Source organism: Strix aluco, chromosome 4 (assembly GCF_031877795.1).
Source record: "Strix aluco isolate bStrAlu1 chromosome 4, bStrAlu1.hap1, whole genome shotgun sequence".
NCBI classification, from domain to species: domain Eukaryota; kingdom Metazoa; phylum Chordata; class Aves; order Strigiformes; family Strigidae; genus Strix; species Strix aluco.
Genome location: NC_133934.1, coordinates 114,235,049 through 114,262,794, shown reverse-complemented (window position 1 = coordinate 114,262,794; position 27,746 = coordinate 114,235,049). Strand labels below are relative to the sequence as shown.

General features: G+C 42.9%; 1 protein-coding gene across 4 annotated transcripts in view; it reads left to right on the top strand.

Moving 5' to 3' along the window:
- The window catches only part of ITPK1 (inositol-tetrakisphosphate 1-kinase), a 158,229-nt gene extending 130,733 nt beyond the window's left edge, over positions 1–27,496 (top strand). For all 4 annotated transcript variants that reach the window (XM_074824980.1, XM_074824981.1, XM_074824984.1 and 1 more), the window contains 6 exons: positions 8,697–8,795; positions 10,703–10,743; positions 15,420–15,585; positions 17,800–17,867; positions 19,360–19,522; positions 25,086–27,496. In XM_074824980.1, coding sequence (XP_074681081.1) covers positions 8,697–8,795; positions 10,703–10,743; positions 15,420–15,585; positions 17,800–17,867; positions 19,360–19,522; positions 25,086–25,408 — 860 coding nt within the window. In that variant the 3' untranslated portion in view covers positions 25,409–27,496. The remainder of the gene's footprint in view (positions 1–8,696; positions 8,796–10,702; positions 10,744–15,419; positions 15,586–17,799; positions 17,868–19,359; positions 19,523–25,085) is intronic.
- Positions 27,497–27,746: the final 250 nt, after the last annotated feature.

Sequence of the window (27,746 nt, the reverse complement as noted above, 5' to 3'; positions counted from 1 at the left end):
TTGTCTATCTTCTGGAAATGCCTTTGGGGTTTCACAGATGTCAATACTTTCAGTGACAGGGTTCTGAATAGGACCTTACTGGGGTAAAAATGCAGATAAAGTCTTCTTTGAGCTTACCAAACAATCCCTTTCATTTTTTTCCTTGATGAGGAAAATGGCTTTCATTCTTCCTGTAACATTGGAAACACTCCAGCATTGATTCCTCAAGTTTTGGTACAGCTTCAGTGCTCTAAGGAATAAATGTTAGCGAGCAGTTTTTCTCCATGCTTCGTCAGTACTTACCAGAGAGTTTTGCCTAACATTCTTCTTTACACAGAGCCTAAGCACCAGAAGGTTTATTTCTTTCTCCTGGAAAGTTGGTTGATTTGCCTCCTTTTTCTGTGGTCAGGTCTGCCAGAGTGCCTCCTTAAGAGCCTTTGCATGTGGTGCTGGTGAGAAACTTGAAAAACAGTGAAGGAGGGTGAATCGAAGTTGGCAGATAGTCCAGTTTGTTTGGTAATCTTGTCGAACTGCAGAAAATAGGCTTTAGGTTTTGAGTACAGTAAGTGTATAAACATAGCCAAAAAGCTGCATTTTTCAAGCACCTGAAGTCATGTGTTTTAATAATTGGGGGAGGAGTGGGAAGGAGTTGAGCTTGTATTTTTAAACTGAACTGCAAAGCTTTCTGTCCCTTTCATTTGCAAGGTGGTGTGGGTAGCTGCTCTCACTTGCTGAAAAATTAGGCTGTTTGATGATGAACACGCATCTCTCAGCCTTTACTCTGTCTCCTGCACGAGATAATCTTTCACCTCTTAACTTGTTAAATTTCTGTGAGCTTGCTTTATTGGGCTGTGTCAATGAACACGTTTCACCACAGTTCTCTCTTAACTGAAGGCGTGTCTGTAGCTGTACTCCTCTGCTGCCAGGTACCCGAGGCTCCATCACCAGAGTGAGCTGAACCCTTGTTTGCAAAACCTGCCTCTTTCAGCCTGTCATGGTTTAACCCTAACTGGCAACTAAGCACCACACAGCTGCTTACTCACTCCTTCCACCCCCCTCCCCTGTGGAATGGGGAAGGAGAATCAGAAAGAAAAAAAAGTAAAACTTGTGGGTTGAGATAAGAACAGTTTAACTGAAATAAAATAAAATATTATAATAATAATAGTAATGAAAAGAAAGATAACCAGAAAAGGGAGAAATAAAACCCAAGAAATACAAGTGATGCACAATACAATTTCTCACCACCTGCTGACTGATGCCCAGACAGTCCCCAAGCAGCAGTTGTCCCCTCTTGGCCAACTCCCCCCCATTTATGTACTGAGCATGACATCTATGGTATAGAACATCCCTTTGGCTAGTTCAGGTCAGCTGTCCTGGCCATGCTCCCTCCCTGCTTCTTGTGCACCTCCTGGCTGGCAGAGCATGGGAAACTGAAAAATCCTTGATTTAGGATAAGATCTACTTAGCAACAACTAAAACATCAGTGTGTCATCAACATTATTCTCATACTAAATCCAAAATACAACACTGTACCAGCTACTAGGAAGAAAATTAACTCTGTTCTAGCCAATACCATGACAAGCCTGAGCACCCAAGAGATGAGGTGAATGCCTTTCTTGGGAATCAGAAGGGAGCATCCTGCTTGCTGAGGAAAATGGGCATAAGATGAAAGTCTAGATCTAGAAGGTAAGGGAGGATCCTGTACAGACCGTAGCTTTGTGAAATGGTTGTCTCAGAGGAAGAGTTCAGCTGAAGGAAAAAACTCCCTCAGGTTGGCTTTACTTTGATTTTTGCCTTTATTTCTTCTTTATCTTTTACCATTTCTCTTCAATCTAAGCTGAATTAATCATGTTCAAAAAACATAATTAGCACTGCTTAATTGTATGGAAATGGCAAGTTTTGGGGAATTTTGTTAATAGTTTCTTACTTACATTCAGTTGTGAGGTTTCCTCACTCACTGCCTAGATGCTTCAAAATCAATACTTTTTTAGAAATTAAGACTGTTGCTCTGCAGGTGTTCCATTTAACATAGATATTCAGTGCACAATTCCTTGTATGTCAAGCTGGGGTAAGGTTAAAATCGTGCCCTCAAAGCTGAGTCTGCTCTGCCCTCTTGTGTCTTGGGAATGTGCTGCCAAATGCTTCCCAAATACAGCTGCTTTGTCATGAAAACTGGAATTTTCCCCCCACAGACTTAAGAGTAAGATCCAAACACACAGGTATTCAGATATGAGTTGATTTTTCAGTGATGAGTACAGATTGACATACATTTGAACTAAATCTGTTCTGCCAGTATTCCTCATGCACACATGTCTGAGGGGAAGGGAAAACAACTTGAGAGTATTTTTAATACAGCTCAGAAGTGCTAAAATAAGCTTGATTGAAGGGCAAAAAACCCCAGTCATGTAGTGATTTAAATTAAGATACCTTCAAGATAAGGTTCAGCTGCATGCTAAAAAAAGAACCTGACAGCTTCTCTGTGTTGTTGGTTGGTTTTTTTGGTTGAAAACGAATTTAGGAGGCAGGGGTGAGCTGGAAGTTCAGATTTCCTCCCCTTATTGTATTAGGAGAAAAAGACGTTGCCCTGGCTGTGCATCCTCTCTATCCCCCCAGGAGCAGAGTGCAGCAGTGCAAGCTGGTGGAAGCCACAGTGAAACAGAGTTTACTGAAAATATATTTATTTTTAAAGAGGCTTAAGCGTTTTCAAATCACAGAGCCAACTATTCTATTAAAGAGTGACTTTTCTCAACAAAGTAGGAAGTTTAGAGTTTGAGACGGTCTGCTGTAAATCTTTCAGATAACTTAAGGCTTAACATTTGCTTCATGAGCATTGGATGATGACTGAGTTGATCCAGTTCTGATTTTGACACAGATGTTTTTCTCCTTATCTTAAGGGTGTTTACAGCAGAGACCAGCAATTTTCAGGAGCAGCTTTGTCATTTCTCTTCATAAAGCATTGTGCGACGTGGAGGTCATGCACCCTGTTTCTTTAGAAATAATCCTGGCAGTCTTTTCAGCCACAGAGGGCAACTTGGGCACAAATTGTGCTCCATTTGTAATTGCTAAGCAGAATTGGGGGATGACACACTTATGTGCTTTGGGCCGAGTCTGTTGCACACCTGGGGTACTCCAGGCTTCCTCTTGTGCTCCTCTGACAAACTGTGTCCTCCCTCCACCTGTTTCAGAAATTCACCATACCAACTTCTTTTAGCTTTCCCTTCTTCTCAGTATGCCCTTCATTTGGTGCTTCCGTTACTTTCTTTGTATAAACAGAGAAGATGCTGCTAACGAGACAGTACTGAGCCTGGTCAGAAGACAGGATATTCTTGAGTAAACACCTTTTGTTTTATGTTTTTCCAGTAACGCTCTCAGGATTTTGGTTGCTGATGCTCAGACAGAAGCCTCAAACAGGGAGTTTATTCAGCTGTTGTAATGACCCCAGTAGCCTTGAAAACTCTTTTACCTGAAAGTCTTTAAATCGGTACTGTAAAGCCCCCTCTCACCAAGGGAAGGCACAAGCCTTCTCCCCACTTTGAATATGGAAGCTCAGAGATAGGATGAGTTTGGTGATTGGGTCATGGTCCCATGGCAAGAGGTTGGTGGTGCTGTGAATAAATACTTGTTCTTCAGCCTATCTGCTCTGCTTCCTAGTCCCTAGATTAGATACTGAAGGGTGGTGAATGATGAGGTAGGGAGACATGTTGAGACTGTAAATCTAAAGTTTAATAGGCAGTGGCCTCCTTATGGCTTTTTTTTTCCTAGCCACAAGGCTTTGAACTATCCTCACAGATGACCATGAACTCTCTTTTTAAACTGAAGACAAGGAAATGCAGTTTGTTGATCTATGAATGCAGAGCATTGGATCTGCAATTTATTATTTGTTGTCTGTCTTCTCCAAAATCGTAAGGACCAAAGAAATCTGAATAGGAAACTTACTTTGTGATTCTTCTGTTCTTATGGTTTGTTTTTTCCCGACAGTGATCTACAGCTGTCCTCTGTGTCAGTACTTCTCAACCTTTGATAGTGCAAGGACCATATACCCTCATCAAAAACCATCCAGGGACTGTTTTGTACAGCCCTGTCACAGTGGTTTCCAGTTACTATCATGTAAGATTTGGTTCAATTGGGAACAGCCATGTATTATTTTTCCTCTATCTATTTTGCCTACCTGCTGAATGGGAGTGTGTATTCACTGTTAGATTTCTTGCACATTCTTCCTTTTGGGGGGTTGGGTATCCTGTAGCTCTTCGGCAGCCTGTCTGCAGGTCACCAGTGGTGCACGGGCCCTGGGTAGAGGAGCACTGCTCAACATCTTTTACTAAAGCAAGTCCCAAGCATAAAGTTTTCCATCAATTCTCACTGCCAGAAAACTTTTTTCCCCAGCCAGTATTTAGTCTGCATCTTCCCTGTCTTCACATCGCATTGCTCCTGTCACTATTGTTGAACTTCATCTGAAATAATCCCCTCCTTGGCACCAACGTGCTGGTTTGAGTACTCTTTCACCTCTCTCTTGTCGGTGAGCTGTGTTACTCATCCTGTAAACTGGCCTTCATCCGTCAGGTTTTCCACCTTCATAATAACAGTGTTGCTCCACGGGAATGGAGCAGTGCTCTGACAAAGCTCACCCCAGAGCATGATGTGCCAGAGTTGACTGCCCCGACGCTGCGCAGAGGGAGGTGATTGCTGTCTGTCACCCGCAACCTGTCAGTGCCAGCCACCCGCTGTCTGCACAGGTCCCCTGCAAACGCTCCCCTTGCGTGTACAATGAACGTGAACCCAGCCATGATCTCCACTCTAAGGTGATGGAGGGATAAACTATAGGTAGCAGTGGAAGAGCAGAAATGTCAATTGAAAAAAAGACCGGCGTAGAGAAGAAATGGGGATGGGGGTGAGAAAAAAAGCAGAAAGTAAAAAGAGAGGAAAGAGGGAGCTCCCTATGAGATCAGAGAATCTTGAAGGGATAATGATTTAAAGAAAATATAGAAAGCAGACACTACAAAGTTTGTGCCAAGACATACAATAAAAATGAGGACAAAGACGGGGGAGGAGAACACAGTGACAGCATTTTGACTTTTAAATTTAATTATGATGTGTTGTTTCTAACAACAGAAATGCTACAGATAGTTTTGGTACTTGTCTGAAGTGAGAGCTGAACCCTCTTCTGATCTGAAGAATCTTTCCTTGTTGCTGTTAAGTTGGCAGTTCTGGACCTGACATGGTCCACCTGGAGTCCTGGCCATATTTCAAAGACAGGTCTCTGAGAGACTACCAGGCACTTAGAAGAAGAAAGAAATACCACTCTCTAAGTGTGCCCTATAAAAATGTACAGCCTCTTATATCACAGCAGTCCTTTGACTTATAGAGAGATTTTTCCTGCTGATATCTTCAGTTCAGTAAAGGCTGCAAAAAGATAGGGTTAATAATTAATTATGGTTATCTGTTTAGTTTGTGATTCAATGTATTACCCAAAGGGAGAGAGGAAGTGCCTGAGTTTTAATTTCAGATCCAAAATGCAAATCTTAGAAATTGCATTTGTAATAATCCCTTGGGAACTAAGGGCACTTGTACGTAGCCAAGGATGGAAGATGAGGCAGAGTCTTTTCCAGACTTGCTGTTTTAGAAGTCTCTTCCAGTCAGTGGCATCCCAACACACAGCTCAGAGCTGAGTACCGATGGCAGAAGAGTGACAGTGTCAGCTCCTTGCAAGAGTTCTGGGTTGTATCAGCTCTGTGTCCTGACACACATACAGAGTCACTTCTGCTAGCAGTGCACAGCTAATGCAGCTCTGTGGGAGCCGTGCTATGGCTGTGGCCTCATACTGTGGTAGTTCTCAGACTGCTTTTATAGAAGTGCTTCATCCACATTAGGGCTCTCTGATGCAAATGAGAATAGTGCTTGGTTTTAGACTGGAGGGTTGGGCTATAGTGTCAATAAAGGGTCAGTGGTGGGGCCGGACTCATGTCATCCATTCTCAGCTCTAGACTGTTACGTTTATTTGTTTGTATATTTACTGTTGTCATTTTTGGCAATGGTTTCCCATAGTGACTGGTTGCTACTGGTTTGCAAAGAAGCAGCGACAATGGCCAAGGGTCCAGTGCCTGACCGCAGCCCAGTAAGATCCTGCTAAAATAGCTTACCTCATCAGGAGGAGAAGGGAGGGTTTAATGTACTGGATGTTCGTTTGCACTTTGTGGATTGTATGGTGTAGTTCCATGCTGATGTGAAACGGTATTGAGATTGACCCTCAACCATTGAATTGGGTATGTCCTGGACCTCAGTGCAGAGAAGGTGTGCAGAGACTGCTGTCACACTGATAGCAGGAGCTTGGTGATGAGAGAAAGCTTCAGCATGTGTTTGCCATCCTGGGAAGGAGGAGAGGATCATTGCTGGCAACTGGAGGACATTTTTTTAAAACTACAGCTACCTTCAAAATTGCAGTTAAACTCATAGCAGCAGCTTTCTGGCCATACTGAAATCTTTTGTTGAGTGAGGGTTTGTTTGTTCTGAGGTCTGGCTGTGAATTAATGGTCTGTTTTAGAGGCTTCAGTGGGCTAGAATTACCTTCTTGGTGGAGAAAATGCCAGTGCTGTGCAAAGTCAGCAGGAGCACTTTGAGATGCTAAGAGTCTTCACTGATACTTTTTGTTGATCCAGGTGGTCTTTTCTAACTACAAAGTCAAAGAAATTACTGTTTGCCCCTTCCTTCATCTCCCTATCCAAGTGTCATGTAATCGTCAGGAATGCTGAATCCTCCCTGTCTCACATTCCTGTTTGCTTGGGAGAGAAACGGAGGGAAGTGAGATGGAACCATACATCCCTCTGCATCTGTACTCTGAAGGCAAAGTTATTTGTGAGCCTTAAGCATATGGGTGGGAGAGCTGCCAAGCCAAAGTTGTTCCCAAGTATCTGTAAACTAAATCTGATTCCTTAAATTCATCCAACTAAGGAACTTTCGCTCTGGCAAAGGCTTGTAAATATTACAGTACCTGTCACTTTTGGATGCCACTTTCTGTTTTCATAGCAGCAAACTGAAAGCTTTAAAGTCTGGGATGTTTTGTTTAGCTTTGTAGAGGTTGACCTCAAAGCATCAATCTTTCTGTTCCTTTTAGGATGTATGAAAATAGTCTTTTCTTTTCGCAGAAAACTTCTTGTAACAACAATATTGTTAATGCCCGGAGTTCTCAGATACTCTCAGAGTGTTGAAGCATGTATTGAGATGTATATCAAAATACAGAGAGTTTTGCGCCTCTTATTTTCAGTGATTCAGTTTTCTGTGTGAGGGAACATGCATAAACATATAATGAAGTGGAAAGCATTAATCTAAATAATGCTTATAAAGTGGTTTCTGGATGCATGGTTCTCTCAGAGTATATAGTTTTGCTGCGTTTTAGTTTACATATACTTTTCAGTTTCTGCACCATCTGCACAGCATAGCCTCCACCTGTTTGGATTCTCTGTGCTCACTGGGATAGATGTGGATGGCAATAGGTTGATATAAACCTATCACTTGAGTTGCTCCCATGATTTGTGCTGGTCTCCCGATGCTTCTTGGAGGAAAACGTCATGCTAGTCCTCTTGAAATAAGTCTTAGAAGTGAGTTTTGGCAGACCTATTCTGAATTGCAGTTCAGTACTGCGCAGCTAACCTGAGTTATAACTCATTTGTGTCTCCATACTTAACCTGGCCACAGCTAAAACTCCATGGAGGCAGTACTTTAAAGACTGTGCTCACTGAGGAGTTAAGTTGCATAGTTGCTCTTAGGTGATGTTCTTGCTTTGACTTTGTCAGTGTGCACACAGCTTTTGTCTGAAAGTCTTTGGGCCTGCTGACCTGACCTAGAGCCGTGGCTGAAGCCAAGGTTCTCTTTGCACTTGAAATTGCAACCCAGCCCTCTTGAGCGGTGGAGATTTATGGTCAAGTATTTTGAGTACTATAGTGCTTTCCTCTTTTCCTGCTGCATTCCTAGGGGAATCAAAGTTCTCCTGCAGTGAACAGGATATGAATCCTAGAGCAATTCAACCTGCTGTGTCATTAAGAGGGCTGGGTTTTGACTCCAGCATTCCTGCAACCCCATGTGGACAAGCACAACAGCAACAGAAACTGGAGTAGATCTGCTCTGTTAAATTTTACCGTGGTTCCCGTGTTTCCTCTCTTTAACCAAAGTCCACTGAGCAGTCTTGCTAAGGTCTCTCAGAGTCTCAGCGGTGCTCTGACTGGCTTTGCCAGACCACATGAGCACTGTTTGCATGGCAGAGAGGTCCCAGTGGACAGTGGGATGTGTTACATGGCTGGCACCTTGCTGAAGTAAATCCACACTAGAGTCTGCCACCTGAGCATCCCTCCAGTAATGATGGCTTTGTGAGACTGCCTCCTCCAGCCACACTTGCTGACCATTCAGGTTTTTGTAAAATGCTTAAGAAAATTATGTTATGCTTGAAGGTATGTTAAGAGCTAAGATCCCAATTGCTTTTTGCCTGACTGTGAAACTATAGGCTTTATATTTCCATTTAGATTATCTGAAAATTGGACCTTTCATCTTCTGAAATGTTTCCAGAAACCCAAATTCAGGCCTGGCTGGTACTCTTTCTGGTGCTTTAATATCAACTGTTAAAGTGAAGCTGACTATCAAGAAGCAGTTGGTATGGAGAGAGCTGGTAATGATGCAGCTGAGAAGCTAAACCCCTCATCCCCATTTGAGTCTTTTTTTTTGTCTTGCAGATGAAAGGATCTGTTCACCACCCTTTATGGAGCTGACAAGTGCCTGTGGAGAAGATACCTTGCAGCTTATAGAGAAGAATGGACTGGCATTCCCATTCAGTATGTACATGGGCTTTTCCTTGGTGCTTCTAATAGGTTCTGAATATTGCACATGCACCCGCCCCAAGATGTAGCCAATGCTGTAGAGTGTGGGTTTCATTGCCAAAGTGTCAGGGATGTTAAAACCTTCGTGAAACAAATGCTCTGAAGCAGTCTGCTTGGAATGTGGAACAAAACCCCTCCCTATCAGCTTTTATTTTGCCTTTTATTGATGTTCCTTACTTTAAACACCTTGCTACAGTAAGCATGCATTCCTGGGAAATGCTAATAGTTCTAACAAAATTAGCATCTTGCCCTGAACTTGTGCAAGAAGTTTTTCCTGCCAGCTGTGTTCATTATTTTTCTTGAGAAAATCACTGCCTTGCTGACTGTCCCCTTTTTTCACCCACCCCTCCCTTTCCCTGGTCCAGGGTACGAATACAATCTTAGAGGGTGGAAGGAGTAGTGTAAAATTTACCATAGATAGCAGGCTTCAAGGGCCCACAGCCTCAGACAGCTGCTATGAACTGTTGTGCTTTGTAGCAAGTTTCACTGTGGGACTTGTGCTTTAGTTTGTTGCTTTATTTGATTCCTTGCAGTATAAAGTGAGCAGAATCGGTTAGTTCATGTTTGTTCCCTTGGTGCTTGTCGCATTTGTAAGGTTCAGAGGTAAAGTTGTGTGGAAAAAACGTGTTTTGCCCTCCCTGCCATCCCTCTCCCAAGTGAGGCAGGTCTCTTGAAGCTAGATTGTGAATCAGTAATTTAGAGGCCACCGAATGGCTTTGGCCCCCCTTCCTCACGTGGGCCCATTGTCCTCTTGATAGAGGCTGGCTAGTGCTCAGTAGTCAGCAGCATAGCCTGTCTATTCAGAAGGCCTGAGTCAACCCCTCTAAATGATGATGAAATTAAAAAATAACACTGAAAATTAATATAACATGGTATTGTGGGAGTGCTTTTTCTGTCTCCTCTCTCTCTTTTTGTTTTTTCTTAAAAACACTCCTGCTCTCCAGACTGTGTGTCTGTGAGACATCATATACCACTTTCCAAAATGTCAAGTTACCAATTTATTTTGGACTCTATTGCAGGTCATCTGCCTCTCATAGCTGCCTGTCCTCTTGGCTAGCAATTTGATTCTTCCAACAACCCCCAAAGAAGTCTTGTCTTATCCACCCCCTCACTACTTGCAAGTTTTCATCTCCTCTGCTTAATATATAAATAAGATCAGCTCTAGTTATTGTGTGGGTCCCAGGGTCTTCAGTTCTTCTCTGGTTTCATAATAGTAGGAGCATGTTGTTTCTTTCCTCCTACTGGTTTTAGGATGGAGGTGAGAACCAGGATGTACAGAGCAGATAAGGAATATGAAGGAGAAATAACAACTGCTGGGCTCTTTCTACTTTTTTTGTCCCCCACTATGGTTGCCTGCAAAAAGTATGTTGTATCTTAGTTTGGTTAAGCCCATTCAGTTTCCTGCTCTTCCCCAAAACCAGGGAGGTAGGAAAAGGAATTGCTTTCCACTGTGTCCCAGTTCCCTTGTTTTCAGGACAGTGGTGTTTTGGGGTACCTGTAAAGTAGTTCCAGCCTCAGGCAAGATCACATACTTGTGAAGGTGCCTTCTGAGTAAGGCAGGGTGGCAGTACCGGTACTGGTACTACCTTCTTAGCTGATACTTTGCACCTCTGTCCAGTCCTATAATGACCTCTGCTTGCACCTTAGTTACAAGGAGTGGTTGAGAGAGTGGGGCTTGGAGTAAGCCAATTTTGCAGTGATGAAGGACACTCCTCAAGCAGAGACTGTCACTGGCATCTGGTACAGTCAATGCCTTGGTCTGGTGAACTCCAGTGTTTGCACATGTGGGTGGGAACGGATTTATAAGGGGTTTGTGTTTCCTGTTTCAGTGGTGCATTGTTTTTTCTTTTTTATTTACCCAGTTTGTAAAACCAGAGTGGCCCATGGAACCAACTCTCATGAGGTGAGTTAAAAAAATTTTGCAGTGTTATTCCCCTGCATCCAGTCCCCCCATGGTTGTTTGGCTGGTGCTTTCTGATCCTGTAGGAGGCAGAATGAAGGCTATGCCCAAATGACTTCCCTTCCCTGCCTCTCCCTCGTGTTTAGTTACACCATTCATATTTATCTGAAATGAAGTTAAAATACGACTTTAACTTCTTGACTTGGAAGTTCTTTCTAGCTTCTATCATCTAGTTGCTTTCTAGCAGTTTATAGTTGCCAGTCAGCTCTGTCTGCAAGGAATCTCCTTCAGCTTCTCCTTTGGTGGGAGGTCACACTAAGGGATGTTTCCACCCTGTTTCTCTTCCAACATGTATGTGGTACAGGTGAGAAATGATTTTGTGCTGCAGATGAAGCAGCTGGTTCCTCTCCTTGAGGGGAAGGGAATAGCAAATAGGGATGGTTTCCAGGCATGTTCAGTTGTAATAACACAGTTGGAGCTGTGGGGAGAACGGGGCTGGTAGACCTATCTGCCTTCCCTCCTTCCCACAAGGCAATTGCAGTTAAAATGGTTGTGTATTCCTGGAAGGAGTGCATTCCCTATGAGCCTAGCTTCCTCTAAATTTAGGCGAGTTGAGTCCTGTTTTAATTCTTTTCCATTTGTGCTTCCTGCCTTCCTGCTTACCACAGCTCAGTTTTGAGAATCCAGCCCTTGCTGCTGGCTCTCCTAATGCCTGGCTTCCTTTGTTAACAACATCGTCATTGGTCCAGGTTTCCCAGCTGCTCCTGAAACATGCAGTATGCTGCTGCAGCGCCTCTGAGAGCTGAAGGCCCTGAAGTAAAATATAAATCTAGATGAACAGAATGGCTATGGCTGAAATCTTGAGTGAGCAGCACTTTCTTTTAAAATTGCAGTGAGATTTTTCATGCAGGCCTTAGCTTGGATCATTTTACAAGCTGACAGACAGTCCTGTTAGTTTGCCAGAGCAGCCACTATAAGTTTTTGCCATTATCCCTCAGAACACTTGGGGACTGGATTGTTAATGAATTTAAGACTTCAGCTTCCCTGCTGATTTTTCTGTCAGGAGTTCCTCTGCAACTGCAACCTGAAATGCATGAACCTTTCAGCGCTTGTCCAGTCAGGCTTGGACTTCATTTCCCTGGTGAATCTTTCTTTGCTCTTCTTTCATACAGTGCAGACATACCTCAGCCTCCTGCCTGAATTCCATTTCTGAGCAAAAATTAGACTAATATACAGTTGTAGGCTGACCTTTATCACAGGAACTTATGACTACAGCCTGGGAGGACCCCTGGAAAAAACCACGAAGTGTTGCATGGTACTTTACATAGTGGTAGTAGTCTGTTCTGTGATTCTGTAGTCACTTTTGGAGTTGCTGAGTTCTCAGGAGTGATCCAAAACTGTATTTATGATCAGAGAGGAACTGTCTTGTAATTGCTATTTTATGGTCAATAATGGCAAGGGAAGTGTAGAATAAATACTCTGCTTACAGTACAGTCTGTCTAAAAGATGGAGCATATGTCTAGAAGCAAGAAAGTGTGGCTGTTTTATTAATGACTCCTTCTTTGGCTTTTGGTAAATCGCTTCATTTTCTGTAAAGATATCCCCACTGCAGAGCTGACACTGGAACTAAAACACAGCCTGACCAGAAACCTGCTTTTCTCATAAGATGACTATTCAGAAAATTCAAGTACTGGCTAACAGGGACAGCTGAAGGTGTGGGCTTGAGTTTGGAGTTGGTGCCAGCCAAGGCCAGCAGACTCAGCATTTTGCAGTGAAAACATGAGCTAGTTAAGCTAAGGTGCTGTTAGTTAGTCTTCCTGTGGTGTCCCACAATTCTACATGGCCTCTGCACTAAAAGTCAATTGGCCAGCTCAGCACTTGAACCCCAATTTGCCAGCACCGTTTGTTAGACTTGAACAGAGATGATGCCTGAAGGTTGTCCTTCCCAGCTGCCAGCAGCAAGACCCATAACCTGAAGAAATGTGTCCAAAATGACTCTTTTTCTAAGTGTTGAGTAGACAGGAATGAAAAGGCAGAGAATCACTGTGTTTTTTGAGACTGAATTCCTTAAGGATGTTGTCAGTAAAAATTCTCATTGCCAAATGTTTTGTTTTGCCTTTAAAAGAGCTCTGTATTTATAATGAGGAATGCTATTTGGAAATTATGATATAAAGTATTGTTCCCATGTTACTGCCAGACACAGCAGGTCTGTGCTAGATGACAAAGAGCAAGTGCACCCTGCAGGCGAATTCTTGGAGCTGTATTCATGCATACTAAAAACCATGAGGCATCGCAGTGAACCAGCATAATGCAACACCATGGGAGTTATATGGGTTGTGTGCAAGTCCATGGGGCTGTTGGCACAGAGCTTTGCAGAAGAGAGGTTTCACAGTTTCCAGTAGCCTAGGTCAGTTCTGTGCTGAGAAGATAAACTCTCTGGGTTTCCACACTAATAAATTAGGATAAGGACCTGATCATCTTATGTTTGTGAGGGTTAACTAATATTTGAAGAGAACACTATAGGAACAGCACAGTTCTTGCCAGTATGATGTTGTAGATACTATAATGCCAACAGTCTACACAGGAGGAAGAGAGCAGTGTTTCTTGCCACCAGTGAGAGACAAATGAGGTATGATGTTGTTGCTGTGAATCATCTTGATGGATGATTCTGCTGGTTAGAGTAGGTTCCTTGCACAGGTTGTTACCACTCAAAAATTCACTCTGTGCTGCCAGATAGATGGCACCTGGTATAATAGGGGCAAAGTAAGAATATCAGCTGCAAGTAGGTATTGAATGCATGCATTGACTTGAACTCAGAAAATGTTTATTTACTGAGTCATTGTGCGTGCCTGCAGACAATTATGTAATCTAATGTGGTCTACCAGATAAGGAGGAATAAGGAAAAAATGTGCTCAGACTTTTAACTATGGATATGTAATCACTGCATCATTTACCATGGCTATATTTTTGAACAACAAAACCTATTATATTTAACTATTACAGGAACAAACGAAGGTGTTAACAAAAATTCAGTCTGAAAGTACAGCGTACATCAAATGAGCAGCTGATCATAAATAATATATGAGAGAGAGTACAAAGCGGTAAAGTTTCTTTGTAAAATCTTTCCAGTGACCCTGACTTCACTAATATACAGCTAATCTCAGAAAGCACAAAAACTGACAGGAAGCATATGGCAAGAGTAAGCAAGCAGTATAACTCATCTGCACCATGCTGAGGCAGGAAGCTCCAATTTTACTTTGTATATCGCTGTGGAGTTACTCTGAGACCCAGAGAAATTCTTTTAGCCTCTCTGGACTGTCTTGTGTCCTGAGTAAAACAGTAGGCCCAAGAAGGCCCATGAGAAGATCTTAACAGGCATAAGAAAAAAATCGTGTTTCAGAGTTTAGGAACTTTCCTGGTAAGTGTTGTGCAACCTGCACTGACTGAGGTAGGCAGCAGACTCAAACTTGGATGCTTAGTTGTTGTCTTCAAGGCTCTTCAGAGGGGGAAGGTGCTCTAACCAAAGCATTCCTACCTGTGGGAGGGAGTTTTGGCCAGAGGAAAGGAAGATAAAATGTATGTCAAGTTCTCTGGCCTTGAACAGGCCTTAGTTTTGTTCATCTGACTACCAACATGCCCTACTGCCGCTGTGGATAACAAAGCCCAGCTCCACTGGAGTAATGAAGGGAGGTCAGTATTCAGATAACTACAGCATAGCTTTTTCAGGGCTTTGAGGATGGAGAGCAAACCTAAGTTTATCCTCACTGCTGTATAGGGACACACTGATGTAAAGTAATTTCATCACCTGTGCCAGAATGGTGCTTGCTGCTGGTTCTGCGTTAATAGCCATGGCAGCATCCATACTCCAACAACAAACCAGCGAAATGGGGTATCGTGGTTATGATAATTATATATGCATGTAAGCATGGTAATGGAGGGATTGATGGAAAGAGCAATGTAACATGTGCTGAAGATATGCTGGCTTGTCAAAGTGCTTCTATGCACCTACTAGTATTGCTTTCATGCTGTTTGAGGCAGCAGGTTCATCATTCAGGCCCTATAAATGCCTTCCTTTTTGGTATATTTGTTCCAGTCTCTTCAAGAGGACTATCCATTTGGAATAATGGGGTGAAACCAAGCCAAGAAAATTGTTAAGCTGGCATTTGCTAGCAGTAAGAACTACTAGAGCCTGAAAAAAGTTCTCTGATGATGTGGGTGAAACCCTGGTGCTTAGGCCTTTGCAACGGAACTGAACCAAACCACAGGAAATAGAGCTGTGGGAAAGAACTCTTATAGTAGTACACAGAGCTGTTCATTCTCTTGTTTTCATGATACAGGCTTGTATTTATTACAGACTTTGTCATCTGTGTTGGTCAAATGTTTCACCCTTTTGTTGCACCTGCAGTTGAAGTAGCTTCCCAACTAAAAGCATAAAATGAAAACACAAAGAGCTGAGAAGAAAATGTTGATTGAAAATGAAAGCTGCACTGCCAGTAGTGATTGGAGAGTTGTGTCTCAGTGAAATGAAACATTATGAAATAGGACTAGCTATTGAGAAGGAATTCACACGTGGTCAATATATATCCACCAGTAGATGTTGCCCCTTGCTGCTAGTCAGGTGGTGGGTAAGCCTGAAATTATTGAAAGACTTGTGCACACCTGTGTGTCCATGTTTCCAGATGGCAATCATCTTCAACCAGGATGGCCTGAAAGCTGTTCGCCCCCCTTGCGTCATTCAGAGCTTCATCAATCACAATGCCGTGCTGTATAAAGTCTTTGTGGTTGGAGAATCCTACACGGTGGTAAAAAGACCATCTTTAAAGAACTTCTCTGCAGGAATCTCAGGTACGTTGTGCTGATTTAAAAGGAAATGTCAGTTCTTGGAGCCTTGGCAGCAAACAGCTCGAAAAATATCTTTGAAAAGGCTGCTGAATTGAAGGCACTGGTTTTTACATACCATGTTTCCTCTTCTGTATTATTTCAATAGGAAGGGAGATAACGCATCTGCTCTGGAATACATATGAATGACATTTGTATAGTAAATATTTATGCAATGGTAACCTGAGTGTTACCTGTTAGAAACAGTGTTTTATGTCATGTGGAAGGGGGGAGACTTAGAGGAATTCTCTCATTTCACAGTAAGTTCATGTGTCATTTGTTCCGGATTTTGTTTATAAATGTGCTTTGGAGAGAATTGTCTGGATTCCATCATTTCAGAACTTCCTCTCCCTATTTTTACCTTGATTATGTATGTGTGTTTAGATGAAATACCACTTGTGCTCTCCCCTAAACAGGCTTTTTCATGTGAGGGCCAGTGTTGTAAACCTTGGTGGGAAGTTTCCTTTGGTTTGTAGATACCAGCTGTGTTGGGGAGAAGGAGGAATAGATTTGTCAGTAAGGACAGTGATCTTCCTATATGTCACTAGAAAGCAGCACTTGAAGGGTTTTCATTAAAGATGACTTAAATTTCCTTTATGGAAAAAAAGCTACTTTCCGGAGGACTGCATTCTGTGGCCCATCAGAAACTAAAAGGAATTAGCAGCAAATGGATGGGAGCATGATCTGCCTGCAACTGTACAAATCCAGGAGGTGGGGCCGGGAGGGAAGAAGGTATCGAACTAAAGGAGGTGAATGAACAAGTGCCAGTTTCTTGTCACTTTTCTTAGTGGTTACTGCTGATCTGCGTATGTCCATGTACGCTCACCGTTGTGTTCTGCACACAAATATGTATTTTGTTAGTATATATATAGTAGGATCCCAGTAACAGTCCTTGTCTGTAGGTATGTATGCCTGTATTTACATTTAGGTCTGCTCTGTGTCCCGATCAAATTAAATAGGCTAGAATCTGTGTTCATATAAACTATTAGGACACTTGGTCTATACATTTGCTGGAAGGGAACGTTTTAAGGCATCTTTCTAAAAATGCCTTAGCTAATGTCTCATCTGTTAGTGTAATCTTGAAAGTTGTCTGGAAGCCCACATAAAAATAAGTCTTGTGGGCAGATTAGGGTAAGTGACTGGCTTTCTTACCCTCATCAGGAGATTTAAGGGGGCTGTGCTACAGGCACCTGACTAGGCAGATCTGACGATTAAGCAGATCTGTCGGCTGTGAGGCACTCCAGGAGCTGACTGAAAGTACAGGGCCTTTCTGAATGGGAGGAAAGGCAAGAAGAGTATATGGTGGTATCAGACTGCAGAGTGGATTGGGATTTGCTTTTCACAGCTCCCCAATCCTTATTGTATGTGGCCCTGTGGCTGCTCTTAAATGTGCACTCAGAGAGACTGGCACAGCAGAAATACTCTATTGCTGGTGCCACCTGTGTGCTGAGACTTTGGTCCGGGTGTTGCCATGCAGGTTGTCTGTACGATGCCATCAGTCTGCTGTGGTGGGAATCCCAAGGGAAGACTTCTTGTGGTGGATTTCTTCCCCCCAGTAAAACCTCCAGCACAGATGGAGCAGGGTGGGAGGTGCTGGTACAGTTTTTCCTGTGGTTTCCACTGTGGCATGTTAGTGACTTCTGTCACCTCAGGGTATCTTTTGCATTCGTGTGGTGCCTCCAAAAGGAGGGCAGGTCCTGACCATGAAACTTACTGCTTTTCTCCATGGTGACAGTGCCCTCCCCAGGCTCACAGGGATCTCAGTGTACACTGGAGCTATGGATCTACTGCCTGCAGTGAATTCAGCTTCTCCCTTCTATCACACACATTCCCATTGGAACTGTCACTTTGAGTACAGCAAATTAGTATAAATTAACTTGATTATCTCACTGGACGTAGTTAATTGGCTCTGGTGAAGGAAAGGAAACCGGTTTCTATTAACCCCATGTAGTTCTATTTATCTGTGGTCCGAGGTGACCTGGCCGCGGGTCCCTGCCTGTGCAGGCAGCTAAATGCCGGCAGGCAGGAGAAGCCTTGTGGGTGGGGTGGATGGTGGGAGACTGCCCGGTAGGGATCAAGGCCAGATTCCCGGGACTGCAGTGCCATCTACTGTTCCTTGCACTAATCCTTTGGAAATTAAAATCTGGTATAAAGTTATTTACAACCTGCTTTTAATTCCAGACAGAGAATCAATATTTTTCAACAGCCACAATGTATCAAAACCAGAATCCTCATCTGTCTTAACAGCAGTAAGTACACTTGGTCTTTTTTCCTCTAGCGCGGCTGGAAAACTATCTAGTCCTTTCTTATCAAAGCGTTAGTAGCTAGTGACTCTCCTTTACAAGTTGTCTGCTTCTGTGTTGCAGGCTGAGGTCTGTTTGGTACATCGAACCAGCATGACTGTGTCCCCCTCTGGTTTTCCTTACCGAGCTCCGGTGAGGAAGCACTGATGCAGCAGGGCTGTGCTGCTTGCCAGGCCTAAACTCCCCAGAGCTAATCTAGGCAAAGGGAAGAACGAGGTTCTGAATGCAAATACCTGGCCTTTTCCTATCCAGAGAGCTTAATAAGCATAAATCATCCTTCTAGGACTCAGTTCTGTGAGGAAAGACAAGCGCTGAAAATTCAAGCAGAGAAATTGCGTTGGGCAGGGCCACAGAGGGCCAGTAGCTGGCTGTGGTGTGAGCACGCCCCGGCTGTGGCCACGGGACCATTTCTGGGTGTCTTCCGGAAGAGTCCAGCAGTGCCAATACGCTGCACAGTTTCATGCTTGCGTTACCAGTCCTTTTAATAAGCTTTGTGTGTATGAATCCTAATAAGTTCTTGGGCACTCGACTGCTGAGAAAGTCACTTTACAGGACTGGGTCCTTTCAATCTCTGAGTCTCCAGATTCTTTTCTATTTCATAAAATCTATTGGGGAGTAGTTTCCTAGTCGGCAATGATTAAATTTTAAGTTGTATGCAACTTTGATAGGCATGCTAAATATTAAAGCTGCAATTGTGCTAGTCATAAATCCCTTTATGGCTAGATTTACTTTTGAACTTAGGGTATATGCTTCTGTGGTTTACCTGCCATCTCTCTCCTACATGTACATATTCCATGCACACTTCTGTAGGCAGAACAACATACTTCTGCTGCGTAACATGTTTAAAAAGTGAAGAAAATTACATCTTCCAGTCATAAGTAAGCTGAGTTATTCATTGTAGCATGTTTATAGAATAATTTATACATGAAAACCCACATAAAAGATTTCCCCTTTGAATTAGCCTCTGCCCTGAAGATATCAGCTGAGTTGTGTTATATGGCTCAGACTAACAGCAGGAGTCTGACTTATCAGCCCTTTAACATAGGCCTTAATCTACACTGAAATAACAGAATGATATCCAGAATATTTCCAGCACAGGGTTAAACATGCCAGCTGTATTTGTTTTTTTTAAGGTGTAGATCTAGTATTTAAAATAGTGAGTCTGATTCTCCATTCATTCCTGCACTGCTCTGTCTCTCGAGGAGCTGCACCGGTATGAAGAGGAAGAACTAGATGCTTTAGAGCAGGTGAACTTCCAATATAGGAAGGATTCTGAATTATGAAAGCAGTTTCTCTGTGGTGTCTTTCTCTGTTTCATGCCACCGGTTCTCTGCAATTAGATTTGGTGGATATGCACCTGGAAACCTCTGAAAAATCAATCTTTCCACTAAAAAGACGGTTTCAGAGTCCCTTAGTAATGTGTGTTTTTCCACTATAGCTGGATAAAATCGAAGGAGTATTTGAGCGGCCAAACGACGACGTCATCCGGGAAATCTCTAAGGCGCTGCGGCAAGCTCTGGGAGTTTCGCTCTTTGGAATCGATATCATCATTAACAATCAGACTGGGCAGCATGCGGTCATTGATATAAATGCATTCCCAGGTGAGAAAGGCCTTTCCACTCATGCTATGTGGAAACTGTGCAGTGCATGCTTAGTGTGAAGTCCTACTGCTGGTGTCTCACATCATTGCTTCCCAGGTGAGGGGCAGGAAAGCAGCAGCCAAACTGTTCCAAGATCAGATACTGTTCAATCTGGGAAGGGCAGAACCCCAATCTAGATATGGAATGTGGTACTGAAATATCAGCTCTTAGGTGTGGTCAAATTTTGGTGGCCAGCAGTAACATGGCTGTCATGCCCTTCCCTGCAAAGGGATGCTGAAGAACTGAAGCATAGGACTGTGTGCTGGGACCTGGTCTTTCTGGGCCTGTCCCTCATTCTGAACATGAAAAAAGAATAATAAATTCTATTTTAGGAGAGCCTTTTAAGATTTCTTTTTTTCCAGACTCTGTGCCATTAAAAGTGTTGAGGGGGTGGAAGCAGCAAACTGTTCCCTTGAAAATCTCTTCCTGTGCAAATTGATTCCCCACAAAAAGACATTTGTGCACAAATACAACACCACCAGGAATCTGAAGATGATGATAAAATTATAGGTGCTCAGAAGTTGCTGCAAAGAGTTAAATATCCTTGCAGGTTCTCCTAAGTGCATCCTGGAGTAAAACAACCGAATAGAGCATGTGAAAACGGGTAAATTTGTCCTCCACTTTTTTTAGTGCAACATATGTCTTGGAAACAACTGAACAAGCTCCTTGACCACTGGAATTGTTAAAAGAAGTTGTAAGTGTGTATAAGGGGAGGCAATAATGGACTGTCACTTGTGCTAAATTCAGTAGCCTAACACAGGGAAAGAATACATCATTTGGTTTGATGCTGTTTTGCATGGGGCTTTTCTCTTTGAGAATCTCCTCTCATTACCTAAACAGTGATGTTTGTTTCCAAAGCCATACACAGGTTGTTACATAGTTTGTTTAACCTGTCATTGATGACTTTTGAGTTTTCAATATGGCTGAGGTATCTTTACATCTAGAGATCTTGCCCTGTAGTGCCTTGCCTGTCTATCTCCACAGTGGCTGGCTTCCTTTTAAAACTCCAGCCCTGCTATTCTCAGGTCACTTTGCAGCTTGGTTCTACCATATGGTGTTAATGCAATCCGCAGACCTATGAAAACAGTCTTCTGCCAAGAGCAGTGACACAACCTAAACTGGGTGTCAGGTGGAGCCATATCAGGTTTATGAACAGGATTATATTTCAGACACTAGGTCTGGAACTCAGTGATGCAGGACATTCTTTTGCAATCCTGCATCCTGCATTTTGATTTGGTGTTTTGTGTTGGCTTTTTTTTTCAAGTATTGTTTTAGATTTGATACTTTGCACAGACTGGAATTCCCTTTTTCTTGAAATGTTGAAAAGTCCAGATTGGGGAACAACTAGTGGCAAACTTAACTATTTAAAGAGGAGTAATGTCATCTTGTTGTGGCAGAAGTTTGCAGAACCGCCTTCAGCCTTGTGCTCTGCTATACTTCTACCCTAAGGCAATAGTTTTTGATATTCATCCCAAGTCCTGTGTTGCAATCTGCACAGTAATTAGTCTTTGAAGAGACATTGAATTAATGGAGTGTTTTAGTCATTGCAGGAGGTTTGAGAGCACAGGGAAGCTTCTTATGCACAGGTCTACATTGTGTTTCACACAGGATTTTTTTGGTGATGAACATGTGGGTAGTGAAGGTAGCTACTGGCTTCATCACTGTGGGGTAGGTTGAAGACCAGTTGAAGAAGGTCCAGAGGATAGCAGCAGGGACCAGACATATGGAAGAGAGAAGGCTGGGGGTAGACAAAACTGCCTTCAGATTTGTAAAGGGTAGAACTGAGAGAGATGAGCTGCTCTCAAGGGCTGCTGAGGTCAGAGAAGAAGCAACGGGGTAAAATACAACAGAAGAAAAGTTACATCTCAACACAGAATACTCTGTTGCCCAAAAGCATGTTCAGCCCAGGCAGCTGCATTTCCCTCCAAGGGCCACTGTGGTTAAAGGCTCAGCAGCTTCAAAGGCTGGCTTTACTGATGGAGCCAGTACCTTGCTAATAAGAAGTTCAAATTCAGCCCTGCTCAGAAGAGTCACTGATGGGCTGCATCAGCAGTGGGATCTCACTGTTCCTGACTCAGTGCAGTCCCAGGAAGGGGTTTTCCCTTGCTTCTCTTCCTCAAGTCATCCTATCCTGCAAGGGTAGACCCAGACTGGAGCCAAGTTAGACACTTCAGGGACCTGCTACGTTATATCTGCACCACTGCTTTGGGGAAGAGAGGGGAAGAGGTGCCCTTTAAGGAGCATTCACAGCCTCTTTCATGGAGCTCAAGCTATGGCTTGGGGCCAGGCCTGACCAAAGCCTTGTCCAGCTACCCAGAGGCTTGGCTTCCTTGTGTGCTGTCTTTTCTGTTTACCAGGCTTGAAGTTCATTTGCACCTGCCACTTGATGGATATCATCTTGAGATTAGTTTAATATCAGAATTGAGAGCAGATGTACCTGTAGGAGGATGTAGTCTGTTATCTGCTCCATTAGCACCAGCAACTGTTCAAAAAGATTTTAAAGATAAATGTCTAAAAGGGCTATTGTGGCTCCTGTTCTATGGGAAAACCACTGGGACTATGTTTAGCAGTGGTTACCACCTGAGATAGTTAACTGTAGGCACAGTCACGTAGCATGTGGGTTTTAAGTTTGTCTGACCTCAGGTAACTGAGGGAAAAGGCTCCATATAGCCTGCTGTCCTGTGGCTGTGGCTGAGTTCACCCAGCCCGAGCAGCAGCTTGTTCTGCAGCCTGTCACCGGTACAGGTGAACTGCTGGTTCTGTGCGCATATATGTGGTAGCTGGAAGCATCAGATCTGAACATGCACTTTGTGTGTGTAAATATGCTGCCACAAATGCAGGACATGGGCTGTCCATTCCTCTCTGCCCAGGGGAAAATGCAGAAAAGCAGAGAGTGTGCCAGATGTGGGAGAGTCTTCTAAAAATCAGGCAGATAGCATCTCTAATGCTAGCTTAAAAATGCTTGTAGGTACTTCTTGACTCACAAAGCTCAGGGGGGCAGGTACTTGTTTTCAGATGCATTGCTGGGTGGACATCCTTCCTATCCATGCTCAGCCAGAGGACTCTGGAGACTGTTTTCAACATAGCAAGATTCAGGCCTCTTGTAGACAGGCATTTCCAAAATTGTTTCAGTGGGCAGTGCTAGGATAGTACCTGCTGGAGCATGATTCATGCAACTTGTACTTTGAAGCATGCAAAACTTATATTCTCCCACTGCTTCCTTGTGTGACATGAACCCTGAGTTCATTGACAGTAGTTTCTGAAGGTGTAATTTAATCTGCCCTTCTTGATTTTGTTATCATCACAGCACAGTGATGGCCCACAATTGCCTTTTTTGAGAGGCCTGCAGCAGCAGCCAGTGAACAGAGAGAGGCAATACCCACAAAGTTTGCAGCCTTCCCCAGGCATCCTGTGGCTCAACAACTGAGACACCCTGGTTCTCTTCCTCCATTCCTTGTATTTCTTTTTTACGAGTGTGTGAAGTTTCTTCTGAGTGACCAGGCAGAATTTCTTGGGCCTTTCTACCCAGTGTGCAGAGGGCTTGCACAGAGGAAGCCTGCCTGATACATACAGCTTCCTTACACTGTAACATCTGCTGATTTCAGGACTGAATAACTGGCCATCTCATTCCCATTAAATATTTAAAGCAACTTCTTTGTGAGTTTGCCAGGTGCCCTCAAACAAGGCTGGTTTGTTTTCAGTGAGCAGACATGAAACACCCTAGGGTACTATGGATCTCCTCACTGAATATTAAAGCTGTTACTATGGAGATGGCTTATTCCCAGGGTGTTTGAAGCACTCTGAGTAGATTTGAAGGCTAATCCCATGGCTTTTACATAAGCAAGAAAGCGTAACGAGCACCTCTGTCAAAGAGGTGGGGATCTTGTTCTGGCTCCCATGACCAGCCGTAGGAGTCCTAGTTGCCCCCTGCCAACCACTGGATTATCGTGTGGGGCACTGGGAAACTTGATGTTTTGAAATGGCTGATTTGTTTGGTGAATCTGTTTAAGGGTCTTTGAGAAAGGAAAACTGGAAGCTGTTGTCTCACGCTGCTGGTGTTTTGTGTGACCTGTTAAGTATCTAGGAGAATTGTGACCAAGCGCAATAAAATTCAAAGCAATGTAGCAGCCTAAATAAGAGTTAATTGGTTAACATATGGGTTTTAAATACACCATAAAATCACCACATTTATCTTAAGGTGAAATTATCCTCTTACCTTATGTTTTTCAGGAAGTTGGGTTTTTATGCCTAAGGAAGTTGGTCTTTACAAGAGAATGGAGATTAAACTTGAATTATTTATAGATCTGATGGACTCTTCTGCTCTGTGATCACATCACTAGAAGTGTTTTAAAATGTGCATTTACTTTGTGGTCTCTGGTTCTGCTCATGTGCTGCTGTGTGAATGAATGCTCTTCACATGGGACTTTTAAACTGTTATTTATTGCTTCAGTCTCCTGTATTAATACCAGGTCACCTGCAGAATACTTTTATAGACATTTTAAAACAATCAGCCTATCCCATTAAATACACTGAATGTCATATGTCACCTCTAAATACTAAATCAAATTGATGACAATTTTAGGTAGTGCAGTAGCAGTTGAGATCCATTTCAAGACATTGTACCGATATGTTGCATGTCTGGTTCAATTTTAAAATGAATGCGATTATAAAACTGTGCCTGTACCACAGTGTTTAAAATAGAGCCAGAAGCTCTGTACGCCTACTGCCACCCTTTGTGTCACCAAAAATGTCATGTCTCCTGGTATTTGAGCAACTGTTTTAACCAGCAGACTTGTTGTTAAACTCTGCATTGTAAATTGTCTGGAATTGCTTAACAGAACATGCAGAAAGATGTTTTCAGTACTGAAATAAGATTGATGTTTCTACCAAATACTCTATCACTGATATATGTTTACTGTCTCTTGAGTGTTTTTTCAGACATTGCTCATAGCGGGGAACATGTTTTAAGTGCCAAGGTTAGATGAGCATCACATTGTTTCTTACACAGTGGGAAGCTGCCTATTCTATAGGGTATGAAGTCAGCCCTGCTGTCCTCTGAGGTTTCCCTAACTGGGAAATTGCTGGGCAAATTCTAGAGAGGGTCCAGAGCCTCAAGGAAACTCTGCGTTGGAGCTACTTTCCATAGTAAACCTGGAAACAGGACGGAAAAAATCATTATACCACAGAGTTTGTAACTTAGGGAGAAACCTGGACTTGGCAACAAATGATAGAATATGCCTAAAATTATATATACACATATATACTTGGGAGGAAAAAGAAACAGAAAATCGAGAATGATAATAGTTCTTCTCATTGAACAAAAGTATTTTTGTAGCAAGGGTCTCTCTTATTCTTTATGCTAACCTGCTTGTGCAGTCACTCGAAATGAAGTCATGGAGAAGAAGCCTTTTTACTTTTGGAGGGCAAGGACAGCCCAAGAAATAAACTAGTAGAAGCCTTTCAAAGAACTTATGAAAATTACTTAATTGTCCTTTTTTCTCTCCTTCATTTTTCCTCTTTTCAGGGTATGAGGGTGTTTCCGAATTTTTCACAGATCTCTTGAACCACATAGCTGCTGTCCTGCAGGGTCAGGCACCTGAGGTGACCCAGCTAAACCGCAACAAGCTCCTGGCAGAGCAGACCAGCGGGATCATGGACGAGCGGATATGCTGCGCTAGCACAGGCTGTCTCAGCGTCATGGGAAAAGACTCCTCGTGGATTGTGGAAAGCGAGACCAACAGCTCAGTAAAACTGCAACACCAGAGACTAGGCTGCAACTCGGCAGTGTCCCCCAGCTTCCAGCAGCACTGCGTTGCTACGTTGGCAACAAAAGCTTCTTCTCAATAACTTGCCAATGCCACGGACTGAGAAAAAGCCACAGGGATACAAATTGTGGTCCCAGAATCAGATCAGGCTGTAACAATACAATTGCGAAAAATGAAAAAAACCAACACAAAACACAACACAAAAACACAAAATAAAAAAACCTTCCATTTGATTTAACCTGATTTGCTGATGAAATGGACTGAAAGGGGGAGAGTGAGAAAGTGATTCAGATCCATTTCATCAGATTCCAGTTGCAAATCTGTAGTGAGTTTACACACACGTGGGTTTTAACACTAGTCCTTTCATTGTGGGAGGTTTGCTCTTTCATTTCTATTGTTCTTTGTAATCACTGGTGACCAGCATTTTAAAATCGGACCTCATGGTATCAAGAAAATAATAATGTTGAAATACAGAGTCTGAATGTAACAGTGCTAGAGATTTTTGCCTAAAATATTCCCCGTTCCCTTTTTCCAGGTAGGCCATTGCAAAAGAAAGCTAGGACAACTTCAGTATCACTAAACCAAATCTCTTGAAACATTGACCAGTCAAGATGCTGACAGGTAGCTTGCTGTGAAGCCGTGGCACTTTGAGTAGGACAGAGCAGACTGGTTGTTCAGGGGGCAGAACTTCCAGCATTGCAGTTCTTCCCCCAGGCCTCATTGCTTCAGTCAAAAGCAGCTTCTAACCACACTTGCCAACAGTGACACTGTTGTGGTCCAGATAGGGTGCCAATAGCTGGGTTGAGTGATTTAGTAGATTAAATATCCTTTCAATCATCTGCTAGTGGTGGAACCCTAGAAGAGTTAATGGAAGCAGCTCATCTCTTAGCAGAGAATTTAATTCTCCCTCCATTGCACTTGTGAGGACTCTAGGACAGCTCTGCAAAAAGGCTGGCAGAGCCGCGCATTTTCCTTGGAGCAGTACACCTGATCTGCAGATCCTAAGGGGTAACACAGCTGCTTCCTTCAACAGGTCCATGCTACTTTGCATTTTGTTTTTCTCTTGCAAATTAAATATAAGCAGAATTGTGTACCTTTGTATGAGGTAGAAGTACACACCACAGCTCTAGCTTAGAGACCACATTATTTTGTTGCAAGATGCCAGATGAGGCTGTGTGGTAATTTACAATAATGCTTTATACTATTTGTAAATGATAGCACAGCCAAATTGTATCTCTTGAGATACGTAGTAAGCCTACAGTGTTCAACCTCTATTGCATCTTCTGCTGTTGAGAATTCCTTCAACTTTTGCCAATTCTGAACACTAAACTGGAAATATCCAAGTCTGTCAGTGCTGAAAACAGAAACACTATTTTGGTGGACAGAGTGGCCTTCCCTTCCCCATATAAGCCCTAAAATACATTTAAGAGGGGTGGTGTTAAGAAAATTTCCTTAGTTAAGCTCCTAGCTTGCAGATGTGGGAATTTCTGTCTTTCTATAGCAGGTATTTGTAAAGCATCCATCACTGCAGCATTTAATACCAGTTTGTTTAGTATCATATGTTAGATGTCTGCTCAAAAGGAAAGGATCTAGAGTTTAAAGCCCGGGTAGACCATGAAGAGAGGAGTAAACTGTGTAAAAGATGTCACCACCCTACCTGATGGTACCAGTCCTGGAGGGGAAAAAGTTTTGAAGAGTGTTGTGTAGCAGTTCTTTTGTGTAAACAATGATTTTCCCTTAGGAGAGACTAGGTTTGTTCCCAAAATGCCTTTCTTGGGAATTTACTGTAGCTGGGATAGGATTTTTGAGAATGATTTTGAGAAGATTATTCCACCTTTAGAGGGGTTACTAACTTTAAGATACTTCTATAGGGACTGGAAGGAACTTACGCGTGTGGTATCTGTCAAATTCCAGGGTGCACATAAATGCAGCCCATTTCCTTGACTCTTGCAGGTTAGTTCTGAGCTGGGCACGCTTCACAACCCTTGTATGCTTTGAGGCTGCTGGATCCCACGTTGTCTGCAGCTTGCAGGTCTTGGGTGGTCGTGGTGTGAGTGAGTCAGATGTACATAGGTAAGGGTTTATAAATGTATTCATGATAGACCAAACCTTTCGTAAAGCCATGACTGAAATAAAATTGACATCTACAGTTTGAGGTTTGTTTTTGTTTGTTTAAAATAAAAAGTGTTTTTATGTTACATGTGTAACAAAAGATACCCTCAGGAAGGAACTTGCCAGTGCATATTTTTGTATGGTACTTTCTTGTAACCAGCTGGTGGAGTGTTTGTAGACTTACCTTTTGCTTCCTTTATTACAATGGCTTAGGGGTTTTTTTGTTTTTTGGTTTTTTTTATTGGGTGGTGGGGAAGAAGCAATGACGTTAAAACTGGGTTAGTAACTCAAGATCTTTCAAACTAAGT